At 42.4% G+C, this 14,262-nt stretch overlaps 1 protein-coding gene across 2 annotated transcripts in view; it reads left to right on the top strand.

The window, feature by feature from the left end:
• PHTF1 (putative homeodomain transcription factor 1) overlaps positions 1-14,262 on the top strand; it is a 45,948-nt gene that overhangs the window by 26,255 nt on the left and 5,431 nt on the right. For both annotated transcript variants that reach the window (XM_021712496.1, XM_021712497.1), the window contains 5 exons: positions 8,020-8,176; positions 9,987-10,124; positions 11,475-11,631; positions 12,888-13,061; positions 13,163-13,252. In XM_021712496.1, coding sequence (XP_021568171.1) covers positions 8,020-8,176; positions 9,987-10,124; positions 11,475-11,631; positions 12,888-13,061; positions 13,163-13,252 — 716 coding nt within the window. The remainder of the gene's footprint in view (positions 1-8,019; positions 8,177-9,986; positions 10,125-11,474; positions 11,632-12,887; positions 13,062-13,162; positions 13,253-14,262) is intronic.

The following is a 14,262-nucleotide window of genomic DNA, read 5'->3' as shown; positions in this document are numbered from 1 at the left end:
GTCCTTCCTCCAAATTCTTGACTGTTTAACTCAGTCTCTGCTGCCACCGTCAATGTCCACAGAACCAGCATCTCTTTGCCTAGATGACTGGAATGACATCTACTCAGTGCCTTCTTTCTACCAATCTTCTTCACAGCAGTTAGAGAAATTTTTTAAAAGTGGAAGCCATGCCATTTCACTTTCTTTCTTAAAAACCTTTAGTGACTTCCCGTTGGCCTTTGAATAAAAATCCTGAGTCTCTGCCGTGGCCTGTGATGCCCTACACGATCCGGTCCCTGCTTTTCTCCCAGATGTCATCTCCTACCATCTCTTCCCACTCTTCTCTATGCTCGCTCTGGGCATAACAGCCTTTTTTGGTGTTCCTCACACAGAGCTGTTCTTCCTGTTTGAACCATTCTCAAGGCTTTTCAAATAGCTGGCTTTTTTCCTCATCTTTAAATATCTCAGCTTGTAGCCGGGCACAGTGGCTCATGCCTGTAATCCCAGCACGTTGGGAGGCTGAGACTGGAAGATTGCTTGAGCCTGGGAGTTTGAGACCAGGCTGGGCAACATAGTGAAACCTGTCTCTGCAGAACAGTAGCCTGGTATGGTGGCATGTGCCAGTAGTTCCAGCTACTTGGGAGACAGAGGCAGAAGGATCCCCTGAGCCCGGGAGGTTGAGGCTGTGGTGAGCACCCATCATGCCACTGCACTCCATCCTGGGCATCGGAGTGAGACCCCCAACTTAAAAACAAAAAACAAACGATCTCAGCTCAGGGGTGTACCTTTCACCGAGAAACTACTCCCCATCTATACTTTGTAGGTAGTCCTACTGCCCCCAAGGCACTATCATATGACTCAACTTTAACTTCTGTTTCACGCATCACCATCTGATGTTGGTTTTTTATCTTCTAAATATATGCAGAGATCCAGTATATTCTCTTTACCACTGTATCCTCATTGCCCACCAGGAATGTTTTCAGAAAATGGGTGGTGTCAATATTATAGTTACATCTGTGCAGAAAGACATGAATTAGAAGAAGGTGGCTCACACCTACAATCCCAGCACTTTGGGAAGTGGAGGCATGAGGATTACCTAAGCCCAGCGTTCAAGACCAGTCTGGGCAACTTGGTGAGACCCCACCTATATAATACATTAAAAAAAAATTAGCTAGGCGTGGTTCCAGCTACTCGGAAGGCTGAGGTGGAAGGAGCGCCTCAGCCCAACAGGTGGAGGGTGTGGTGACTGTGATCATGCCACTGCACTCCAGCCTGGGAGTGAGATTCCAACTCAAAAAAAAAAAAAGACAGCGTTGGAGAAAGTTGGGTTAATGTGAAATTATGGGTCATTTTATTTCATCTGTCTCAATTCAAAACTTTTAAAAAAGTTATAGAGTGAAAAGCATATGAATTTATTAATCTATAGTTTGAGCTTTTGAAGTCTGTGAAAGTGCTGTCCAGTAGAATTTCTGTGACGTTGGAGATGTTGTTTCAGTGCCACCCAGTACAGTAGTTGCTTGGCCACATGTGTCACTGAGTACTCAGAATGCAATTAGTGTCAATAAGGAACTGAATTTTAAATTTTATTTTAATTAAGTCTTCACAGATATAATTTCATTGACTGCATAATAATTTGTCATATGGACAGACTATCATTTAAAACTGTCATTTTAATACCTCAATTAGAGTCAGTCCTATGAGTTTACCATAAACACCTTTATATAGCTTCTTAATATTCTGTGATATAAGGTTACCATAACTCACCTAACTCTTTTTAGTCTTGTTTGGACTGTAACAGAAATTCCATAGACTGGGTGGCTTATCAACAATACAAATTTGTTTCTGATAGTTGTGAATGCTGAGAAGTTCAGGATCAAGGTGCCAGAAGATTTGGTGTCTGCTAAGGACCCACTTTCTTGCTTCGTAGGTGGCAGTCTTCTTGCTGTATCCTCACATGGTGGAAGGGACAAGGGGGCTCTTAGGTCTTAGGAGTCTCTTTTATAAGGGCATTAATCTCAAAGCTGTAGCCAGCAGGTCAGATGTGAGGGTGATCCTGGGGACCTCCCTAACATTTCTTCTCACTTTTTGCAATAGACTAAGAACTTTTCAAATCTTCAAGCTCTGCTGCTTTTTTGCTTAACAATTTCATCTTTAAGTCATTTCTCTCATCTCACGTTTTACTATAAGCATTTAGGAAGGACCAAGCTGCACCTTCAACCCTTTGCTTAGAAATCGCTTCAGCTAAATATTCCATTTCATCACTTGCTAATTTTACCTCCCACAAAACACTAGAACACAAACACAGTACAGCCAGGTTCTTTTTGCCACTCTATAACAAAGATTGCCTTTCTTTCTGTTTCTAGTAACATGTTATTTCTAATTTCTATCTGAGATCTCATCTGAATGGCCTTTTTTTTTTTTCAAACAAAACAAAACAAAACAAATTTTGAGTGTTTTTAAATACATCTAAAATAACTTGAGTCTATGAGAAGTTGCACTGAATGGCCTTTGCCTCATATTTCTACCAACATTCTGTTCATGGTTACTTAGGGATTCTCTAAAAAGAATGAAACTTTTTCTATAGCGCCCTTCTGTTCTTTTAAATTTCTTACCAGTATCCCCTTTAAAAATCTATTTATGGTGATCTAAGCTTTTTCTAGCATGTGCCTCCAAACTCTTCTATTCTCTACCCATTACCTGGTTCTAAAGCAACTTTCACATTTTTAGATATTTGTAACAGTAGCACCCTGCCTTCTTGGTACCAATTTCTGTCATTCAAGCTGCTGTAACAAAATATATATGGCCTGGGTGGCTTATAACTAATATAAATTTATTTCTCACAATTCTGGAGCCTGGGAAGTCTAAGATCAAGGTACTAGTAGGTTCAGTGTCTGCTTTCTGGTTCATCAACAGTTGTTTTCTTACTGTGTCCACCCATGGCTGAAGGGGCAAGAGAGCGCTCTGGAGTCTCTTTTATAAGGTCACGCATCTCGTTCATGAGAGCTCTGCCCTCAAAACCTGATGACCTGCTTTGCTTGGTGACTCAGCCTGTAATTTCAGTACTTTGGAAGACTGAGGCGAATGGATTCTCTGAGCTCGTGGGTCTGAGACCAACTCGGGCAACTTGACAAGACCTCGTCTCTATAATAATAATCAAAAATTAGCAGGTGTGGTAATGTGCACCTGTAGTTCCAGCTACCTGGAAGGTTAAGGCAGAAGCCCAGCAGGTCGATTCTGGGGGGCCATGAGCGTGCCACTGCACTCCAGCCTGGGCAATGGAGTGACTCTGACTCAAAAACAAAAAACAAAAAACCAAAGCCTAATGAGCTGCCAAAGGCCACACCTCTTAACAGGATCACATTAGGAGCTGAGATTTCAATGTGGATTCTGTGACCTGCTCAGTCTATAGCATCAGTCTATAGCATAATGCCATCATGAACAAATTTTTCCTTATTTTTTTTTTTTAGAATTTATTATCTGAGATGGAATTAACAGATCAGACCAGGCACGTTGGCTCACACCTGTAATCCTAGCACTTTTGGAGGCCAGGGTGGAAGGATTGCTTGAGCCCAGGAGTTTGAGACCAGCCTAGGCAGCATGGCAAGAACTCTCTACAAAACATCAAAAAATTAGCCAGGTGTGGTGGCGTGACCTTGTAGTTCCAGCTGCCCAGAAGACTGAGGCAGAAGGATTGCCTGAGCCCAGAAGGTTGAGGCTGTAGTGAGCTGCCTTTGTGCTACTGTGCTCCAGCCTGGACAACAGAGCGAGACCCCAGCTGGAAAAAAAAAAAAAAAAAGAAGAACTGATAGATCAAGGAATGCAAACATTTAAGGCATGTAGTATGCAGAGTGAAATGACTGTGGCACAGTTCTTTTGGAAAGCAGTAGATGACAGCGCTTGCTTTTACCACAGGCTTACCCGCATTATTACAATTTTAAAAATTGTTGTCTAATTTGATATGCAAAAAATCTTTTGCTTATTGAATGTGCATTTCCTTGGTTACTTGTAAGTATGGCATTAAATAGTCTCCCACACACTTGTTATTAAATGTATTCCTTCCTTGTTGATATATTTCATGTTATATACATCAAATTGCCACGCACCCCATGGTCCACTACATAGAGTCCACTACTGTTTTAATTCTAATAGTTTTTCAAATTGTTATACTAGCAATTTGTCTGGTTTTTCTTATATCTATACTATACTGCTTTAATTACTGTAGCTGTTTAATATAGATTAACAATGAGCAGGACAAAATATTTCTCTATTATTCTACTTTTAACATTTTCTCTTAAGTTTTTTGCTTGTTCATTCTTTCCAAAATAGTACAGCATTATTTTATCATGATTAAAACAATAATAACAAAAAACCCCAATAACATTGGAATTTGGATTGGAATTCCTCTGACCATCCCTTTTTCTTAACACACATACACACAGGTAGCTATATTTTGGGAGGATGGGCAAAATAATAGACTGCTTTATAATGTTCCCTTTTCTATACAGGAGTATGATATATCTTTCCTTTGAATCAAGACTTCTATTTTATCCCTCAGCAAAGCTTTGTAAGAATTCTTCCCCCTGCCGGGTGTGGTGGCTCACACCTATAATCCCAGAACTTTGGGAGGCTGAGGTGAGAGGATTGCCTGAGCCCACAGGTTCGAGACCAGTCTGGGTAACTTTGTGAGACCTTATCTCTACAATAAGTCAAAAATAGCAACCAGGCATGGTGGTGTGTGCCTGTAGTTTCAGCTACTTGCAAGGCTGAGGCGGAAGTATCGCCTGAGCCCAGCTGGTCGAGGCTGCAGTGACCATGAGCGTGGCCACTGCACTCCAGCCTGGGTGACAGAGTGAGACTCTGACTCAAAACAAACAAACAAAAAAAAGATTTTTTTTTTCTTATAAGGCCTGCTTAGATCTTGTTAAAGTGAAACTCATTTTTTTATGGTGATAAAATATACATAACATGAAATTTATCATTTAAACATTTCTAAGTGTGTATAGCTCAATGGCATTAAGCATATTCATGTTGACTGGGCATGGTGGCTCATACCTATAATTCCAACACATTGGGAGGCCGAGGTGAGAATCGGTTGAGCCCAGGGGTTCGAGACCAACCTGGGCAACATAGTGAGACCTCATCTCTACAAAAAGTAGAAAAAAATTAGCTAGAGGTAGAGAGTGGCGTATGCCTGTAGTCCCAGCTACTTGGGAGGCTGAGGTGGAAGAATCGCCTGAGCCCAGGAGGTTGAGGCTGCAATGAGCTGTGATTGTGCTACTGCATTCCAACCTGAGTGACACATACACACACACACACACACACACACACACACACACACGTTGGTATGCAACCATCACCATAATCCCTCCCCAGAAAGGTGTTTATCTTCTCAAACTGAAGCTCCACACCCTTAAACAATAACTCCCCATCTCCCTTTGTCCTCAGCTCCTGGCAACCGCCATTCTACTTTTTGTCTATATGATTTTGGCTTCTTTAAGTACTGCATGTAAGTGGAACCATATAGTATTTGTCCTTTTGTAACCGGCTTATTTCACTTAGTATAATGTCCTCGGGGTCATCCACGCGTCAACAGTTTCTTCCTTTTTAAGGCTGACTTTGATTCCATTGTATGTGTGTACCACATTTTGTTGATAAATTCATCTGCTGATCCACACTTGGAAATTTCCACCTGAAGTGAAAATGTCTTATGTTTTGTTGCTGCTGCTGAAGCTACATTCTTTTTTTTTGTTTTACAAATTTTAACTGGTGGTTGCTGTTATATCTGAAATCTATGGACTTATCTTTAAAATTTTTGTGACCAACCTCTTGATTAAACTCTTTCTTATTAATTCTAATAGTTTTTCAGTGCTTTCCTTAAATTTTGTAATTATGCAGCCAAAGGTTGGCAAATAGTGAACATTCTGTCTCCTCCTTTCCCATACATTTCATTGACTTTTATCTATTTAGTCAACGTTTCAGAGTCATGTTAAGTAATAACAGAGTGGTCATCCTTGTTTTGTTCCTGATTCAGAGTATCGTCCTTAATGTGTGTTGTGTACTGATTTTACTTATGCATTCCTCAGCATGTACAAATGAGGGAATATGTTCAAATTCTTAGTATTTTAGAAGAGATTGGAACTTAAGATGAATTATCAATCAGGAACAAATGATTTTGTAATGGAATGCCCTTGTTGGTGCCAAGAGGTGGGCAGACCGTCACAGGTTAAGGGCACAGTCCCCCGGAGACTGCCCTCACTTCAGACTCTTGTCTCAAGTTTGAAGGACCCCAGGGCCACTCTCATTTCTGATCAGCTGCCTACGGTTTTGGGGGCCCCCAGGCACCTCCTCAGGTTTGGTAGGTAGATAGAATGACTTGCAGAAAGTGCAAAACTTAAATTGTAGTTGTACTACAGCGAAAGGCTGCAGATGAAAAGAGCTGCGTTAGGGCCAAGCCTGGGATGGTTCCAGACAGACTTGCACTGTCCTCAGGTCGCAAGATGCGGAGCGCTGCTACCCGGGGGAGCTCCTGAGCTTCACTGTCTGGAGTTTGTTTTTATTTTTTTAGGGATGGGGTCTCACTGTGTTGTCCAAGCTTATCTCAAACTCCTGGTCTCAAGGGAGCCTCCCGCCTCTGCCTCCCAAGGTACTGAGATTACCGGCATGAGCCATCATGCTCTGCCAGTATCTGGAGTTTTTATTGAGGCCTCATTATATAAGCATGATTGAGTTACTGGCCTGTGGTTGACCTCAGTCTCCTGATGTAATGAGACTCAAAGGCCCAACACTCTAATAACATGGTTGGTCTTTGTGGTGTGACCAGCCCCCATCCTTACTTACCTCATTAGCATAAACTGTTAGGTTCCATACGAGGGGCCTACAATGGATAGATAACAAAGATACTTTTAGCCAGGCACGGTGGTTCATGGCTGTAATCCCAGCACTTTGGGAGGCCGAGGTCAGAGGATTGCCTGAGCCCAGGAGTTCGAGACCAGCCTGGGCAATTTGGTGAGCCCTCATCTCTACAATAAATCAAAAAATTAGCCGGGCATGGTGGTGCACACCTGTGATTCCAGTTACTTGGAAGGCTGAGACAGAAGGATCGCCTGAGCCCAGCAGGCTGAGGCTGCGGTGGCTGTGAGTGTGCCACTGCACCCCAGCCAAGGCGACAGAGTGAGACTCCAACTCGGAAAGAAAAAACTTCCTGCTTTTTAATGGTAACTTTGTATTCATAAGTCAGGGAGGGCTATAGTTTGTTGTTGAATGCTGTCTTTGTTACGTGCGAGTGTCCAGATTTTCTTAGTATATGAAATGAATTTTGGTAGCTTGCTTTTTCTCCACACAGGAAGAGTTTATAGCACGAAGCTTATCACTTATGTGAAAATCTTAAAGAACAGCCATCTACAAAATTGTCCGTATATGGAAGTTTTTACATTTTCCATTGCTTTCGTCATTTTTTTCTGTGAGCATTTCACATGCACGTATAAAGAGGCAAGATAGCATAGTGTGGGTACACCAGAGGCGGCTGCCTGGGTTCAAGTCCCAGCTTTGCTCATTGCTTTCCATGTAGCCTTGGAAAATGCTCTTCTTCTGAGCTGCACAACACTTCAAAACCTGTGGTTTCTGCAGTATCTGGTTGTTTGTTTGTTTCTATAGAGACGAGGTTTCGCTGTGTTGCCCAGGCTGGTCTTGAACTCCTGGGCTCAGCCATCCTCCCGCATCCGCAAGTGAGGGGATGACAGGCGTGAGCCACTGCCCCAGCCTAACATCCAGTAGTTTTGTGATGCAGACGCTTTTAGACTTTCTAGATGATCATGCTGCCAGAAAGGCAAATCCTCTTCACATATTCTTCTTGACTTCAGGGTTTTACTAGGGCTTGGGTTTTTACTCAGCTAATGTGCAAGCGGATGGGTCTTGTAGGAAGCTAGGTATCTTGTGTACTCTTTTAAATGATGGATTTTACAGAAGCAATCTGTATAGCTGGTAGAACTGATTTCAAAGGTGAGCGCTGACGTTTTACATGTGAAGGCCTCTGCCGTTCAGTTATAGCGGTTGTCCTATACTTGCTGATGCCCATTGTGAACGCAAGTGAAGTGCTTGGACCCTTGTGCCTTATGCTGCTCATGGGAACTGTCCACTGCCAGATCGTAGCCACTCAGATAACCCGGCCCGCAGGAAACAATGGAAACCGAAGGAGAAGGTGAGACAAGCCATTACACTGGGACTGTGCGTGTTCTGGGAGAGGGATTGCAGAGATTGATACGGTCTTTGGCTAAATTAACTTGAAATCCCCCTTTTGTGTGTTTTAAAGATGTTTTTTGGCTTAAACAATAAATGCTTGACTTTTCACTTTTCTTGTTAGTGCTGAGAAACCTTGCTATGAACTTTTCATTCCAGTTGGGGTTTGGTCATGCAGGACAGATGCCTAGAAGGGAAATTTCTAGACCAGATTATTCTTGATTAAAATTTGTCTTAAATAATGGTGTTGAAAAATCCTCCTCTTTGAAATTCAGTCTTAATCAAAATTTGGTGAAAATTCACTATAAGCTAGGATCTTGCTACATGGAGTTAGTGCTGTAAAAATTTTACCTTCTTTCAAAAGTATATAATAAGAATTGATTTCTGCTGGGCATACTGGCTTATGACTGTAATTCCATCAGTTTGGGAGGCTGAGACCAGAGGACAGCTTGAGCCTGGAGAGTTTGAAACCAGCCTGGGCAACAAAGTGAGACTGCTTCTCTACAAAAAATAAAAAAAATTAGCTGAGTATGGGGGTGCATGCCTATAGTCCTAGCTATTCGGGAGACTGAGGCAGGAGGATCGCTTGAACCCAGGAGTTTGAGGCTGTAACGAGCTATGGTCATGCCATTGCTTTCCAGCTTGGGCTTCATAGCAAACAGCCCCAGCTCTCCCCAAAATTGATTTCTAAGTGGTCTAAACTTTTAATTAAGATTGACTTGAATTTTTTATTTGTTGAATTCATGTTATGTTTTTATTGATTATGTGGTATATGTGGGTTTTGGAACTGTTAAACATCTCATAGGTATATACAGTACTAGCTTCCAAAAGTTATATAAGCTTTCCTCAGAATATCTCTAGATTTTTGCTCCCATAAACAATCACTAAATAAGATTTTCCATTTTGTGTAATGAGTTTCAACATATTCTTATTTTTGAGTGTTATTTTCAAAACTCTTTTAAAAAGAAGTTTCCTTATAAATTCAGCTTAATTGGTATAATGTTTTCTAAGGAAATCAAGTGCTGTGCCCTGCCTTTTTTGGAGTAGGAGTCTCACTCAGTCGCCCAGGCTGGAGTGCAGTGGCATGCTCCCGGCCACCCCAGCCTCGACCTGCTGGGCTCAGGCGATCCTTCCGTCTCAGCCTTCCAAGTAGCTGGAACCACAGGCAGCTGCCACTACGCCTGGCTAATTTTTTGATTTATTGTAGAGACGAGATCTTGCCAAGTTGCCCAGGTTGGTCTCAAATCCTGGACTCAGGCAGTCCTCTCACCTCTGCCCCCAAAAGTGCTGGGATTACAGGTGTGAGTCACGACTCCCAGCTTGTGTTGTGTCTTATTGGTATTTTTAGGATATATCTGTTAACTGCATAGAGTATTTTTTTAAAAGTGATGAATTGCTATTATTTTGTAATTTTTTAATCATGTGCCGAAGAGGCAGATTCCCGATACCCACATTTAACCAACTTGCTCCTTCTGCTAGTGGTGTCTGGTGTGCCCGAAGATTCTTGGTAGTGCAAGTGCAAATGCTCTTTCTTGTAACGTTTCTGGATTGCAGCTCTAGTTCTCTAATGACTTAGCAAAATGGAAGCCTAGGACTTTGGTTTGGAATCTGTCTTTGCCCTTAAATCAGAAATGTTCTTGCATAATTTATAGTGACGTTAACTATACTTGATTTCAGGTAGCAATTTGTCAGTATAATTTTCTGCAGATATGTTTTGGGCAGAAGTAGAAAAGGTCTTGAATAATCTGAAGCTTTTGAAATGTTTTTTGTAGAAAATTACGAAAAACTGTCAATGGTGATGGGAGCCGAGAAAATGGAAATAATAACTCCTCTGATAAAGCTAGAGGAGTAGAAACTTTGGAATCTACACCCATTGTTGGTGGTTTTTGGGAGACTATCTTTGGCAACAGGTGGGAGTCTTACACTGGAATTTTTACTTGTATCTTACGGGAGAGAAGTCCGTAGTGTGATCAGGCCATAGGAGTAAGTAGTGTAGGTGTGCTGCCCCGTGGTGTGATTTTTAAAGGTTCTAGAAGGATTTGCTTACTCAAAATGTTGTCTTCACTGTCTGTGTTACCTACAAATGCAGTGACCTACCATAAAAGTTTCCTTCTATTTGACTGTAAAGAGTTTTTAGACCACAAGCTTGCAAAAGTATAAATACTTGGAAAGGGCGAATATTTGAAGCCATATCAGTCAGCATCTTACGAGAAAGAAGAATCTGTCAAAGGTCGGGTATTTTTCATTGTGAGGTTTGAACCCTCTGTAGAAATGATCCTGGTGTGGATGGGCAGTCAGGCAGAAAGGGAAGGGGATTACTGACAATTTTATCTCATTCATGGTTTTTCAGGATGTGACAGCACTAGTGTGACTCAAAAAAATACTTTGTCATATATTCACGATCGTGACTTTAAAATAAGGTTCTTTTCCAGTTTTTTGAAGATGAAATATGTTCACACATTTTTCTAAAAACGTTTGTGCCTGGCTACGTTTCTGGATTGGAACTCTAGTTCTCTAATGACTTAGCAAAATGGAAGCCTAGGACTTTGATTTAGAATCTGTCTTTGCCCTTAAATCAGAAATGTTCTTGCATAATCTGTAGTGATGTTAACTATGCTTGATTGAAGTGTTTGAGTTCTTTGTGCTGAATATTGTACTGGACCCTGTGTGTCCCTGCTCTCCATGAGTCCACCATCTAGTTGGGAAGCTCAGAGTAGCAGGTATGGCGTCGCCACGAGAGCGTAAGCACATGGGGACTGAGTCCATGCTCACTAAAGGCCAGGCAGCTCACTCGGCAAATGGAGTGCGTATTTAGGGCTGGAGTAGTCTGCAGGAGTCACAAAGGAGTTGAGAGTTGGTGGGCTTTGAAAGCTGGGCAGTGTTTACACAGATGGCCAGAAGCGAAGAAGATACTCCACGAAGTGGCATTCACAGGCAGTGCGAGGCAGGAGTGGCATTGCATTTGGGAGGATTCGTGGAGAGCACGTGAGCCTAGTCTGTGCATACCTGAAAGGTACATGCCTCCTCTCAGTTAGTTGACATGAGTCTTTGGAGAATAGACTCATATTCCCTGAGTTTCTATGAGTGAATGCTCCATCATCCCACACCCTTAGCAAGCCAGAGGCCTGAAAAACGTGACCCCTGGATATTCTTGATTCCCAAAATAATATGTTGACCTCCTTGGAAGAAAGTCATTTCATATAAGATGTTACTTCCAGAAGACTAGTTAGTAATCTTCTTTTCCTTTTTTAAAAAAATAGGATTAAAAGAGTAAAATTAATATCTAACAAAGGGACTGAAACAGACAATGACTCAAGTCTTCATCCTATCATCAAGAAGAGACAGTGTCGTCCAGAGATTAGAATGTGGCAAACAAGAGAGAAAGCAAAATTTTCGGATGGAGAAAAGGGCCGTAGGGTAAGACTTAGATGGTTGTGACAAAATCTTTTCTTTCCCATGTAAAATGTTCCTGTTCTTAGACTCTGCTTGAGATATGACATAGAGACTAATAGGTTTGCAGTTTGTCCTCACAAGTAAGTAAAACTACAGGCTATGAAAATAAAGTATCACATGGAGACTGGGACTTAGTCTTAAAATTATAGGAGTAGAACCTACTATTTTGCTACTGATCCAACCTTAGCAGTAGGCTGGTAGATTTAATAAGCAGATTCATGTAAAGGTGGCTGTGTCATATTCCAGAGAAGCAGGGATAGTACAGCAGGGGTTTGGGAAACTTTTCTAGGTTTAGGTAGAGATGGTCTGCTCTGTGTCTGAAACTAACTACACACTTTTACTCCATTGTCTGAAGTATTTGTTAGACTGTGGCATTTAATCCAATAGCTGTTGAGCCATTACTATAACCAGGCTTTTTTTTTTTTTTCAAGTCAGGGTCTCACTCTGTCACCCAGGCAGGAGTACAGTTGCACAATCAATGGTTCACTGCAGCTTCAGCCTTGTGAGCTTGGGTGATCCCTCCAGCTTAGTCTCCTGAGTAGCTGGGACTACAGATGTGTACCGCCACGGCCGGCTGATTTTCTGATTTTTTATAGGGACGAGGTCTTGCTGTGTTACCTAGGCTGGTCTTGAACTCCTGGACTCAAGTGATCCTCCCACCTTGGCCTTCCAAAGTACTGAGACTACAGGTGTGAGCCACTGGGCCTGGCTGGCCAAGGCATTGTTCTAAGGGCTTGACATATACTAACTTACTTTATATATATATTTTTTTTGAAAGCAGAATTTATTGAGAGGACAGAAAAGCTCCCACAGTGGGAGGGGACCTGAAGGGGTTGCCCATTTTATATTTTTCAGCAAGCCTGTGAGATAGATGGTTTTATTATCTTTACTTTTCAGGTGAAGAAACTAGACCCCAGAGAGATTTAGTAAATTGCTCAAGGTTGCATAACCAGTAGGTAGAAGAGCTGTCATTCAGGTTTTGGAGTTTGACTTAAGTCCTGGTTTTAAACTGCTACCTAATACTGCCTCATCGTTTAGGCTATTTAGTTTCAAGTGAATATTTTTTATTGAGATCAAGTTAACAGGTAGGCTTGTTCATTCTGGCTTCGTGTCCATTTGCTGTTTGGTAGTTTTTATATGTTTGTCTTGTTGTTGACACCTGCAGCTTACCAGAATGCTCTGGGCTGTCCCCTGTGGAGATGTTGCTGTTCTCTTTGCAGGAGGCTTTCGGGCGTTTGGGCAATGGGATTTCGGACGACCTGTCAAGCGAGGAAGATGGTGAAGCTCGGACGCAGATGCTGCTGCTGCGCAGGAGTGTGGAGGGGGCCTCCAGTGACAACGGGTGTGAGGTTAAGAACAGAAAGTCGATACTTTCAAGGCACCTCAATTCTCAGGTAGTTTGTATTGCAGTTTATGAAGTGCTGGACTAAGTCGCTGAATGGTAACGAAGTCTTGAACGTGTTTGCTTATTGTTTGTTGGTTTGAATTTTGGCAGGTAAAGAAAACCACTTCGAGGTGGTGTCATGTCGTGCGGGATTCAGATAGCCTGGCGGAATCGGAATTTGAGTCAGCAGCCTTCAGCCAGGTGAGGTATCCTTTTGGAAGCTCCGTGTCCTGGGTGTGTTTCCAAGTGTCAGAACTTTTTTCTTTCCCTTTCTTATTGGCTGCCCTGAAGTCGTGCTTGTATGGGCCTGCCCTTCCCTCGCCTCTGATGACCTGTGGTCTTACCTAACAGCTTTTAAAAATATATTTTTATTTTAAAGATATGGGGTACACTTCAGGGTTAGAGATACAGATGTTCATTACGCAGGTACCCTTGTTGAGGAGGTGTGCCTCCCCCATCTATCAGCTATTAACGACCCCTCGCCTCAAAAGAGAATGAATTCTTCTTTACTTTGACTGTAATCTTTAAAAAATCATAGACAATGCCTGGAAAGTGGTTACTTCATCCCTAAATGATAAGAAAGTAACTTAATATTCACTTGGAATGTCGAGTTCATCTTAAGCATTGTAAATGGGATTACAGTGACCGAATCCAGAATTTTGAGAAAGGACCTTGGGAAGCTGGGAGTAGAAATCTCATCAGGAAAACCTGTGAGTGTATAGGGTATATTGTATCATTTGGAATGTTACAGGCCAGAGGTGGGCAGAGCAGACAGCCATGGTGCCAGCTTTGTTTTGTTTAGATTGAAAAGGCAGTTGTGGCCCTGGAATAGCTTTCGTAGCTGCGTTTCTACTACCGGGGAGCTGCATTGTCTTTCCTTCGTCTGATCATCTTCAACTCGCTGGGGCTGAGTCCCTGGACATGACTAGGTCTGCAGTCGGGCTCACAGCATTTGGAGTTGGGCACACTTTGTGTGTGTCAGAAGGCTCAGCCAAGCCAGCTCTTCAGGGCTCTGGGTGTGATTTCAGGAGCCACCCCATCCCAGAACACCCTAGTTGAATAACTCCATGACTTGGCAATCACTTCTCAGGGGGAGTCCTTTTAAAGTCCTGCTCAGCCAGGCTCGGTGGCTCAGCCTGTAATCCTGTGCCTTGGGAGGCTGAGGTGAGTGGAATGCCTGAGCCCGCGGGTTCGAGACTTGCCTGGGCAAC

The sequence above is a fragment of the Carlito syrichta genome, unplaced genomic scaffold, assembly GCF_000164805.1.
Source record: "Carlito syrichta isolate Samal-C Ts95f unplaced genomic scaffold, Tarsius_syrichta-2.0.1 Scaffold303316, whole genome shotgun sequence".
Classification (NCBI taxonomy): Eukaryota; Metazoa; Chordata; class Mammalia; order Primates; family Tarsiidae; genus Carlito; species Carlito syrichta.
The sequence above is the reverse complement of the archived record's forward strand: the minus strand, read 5'-3'. Positions and strand labels throughout refer to the sequence as shown.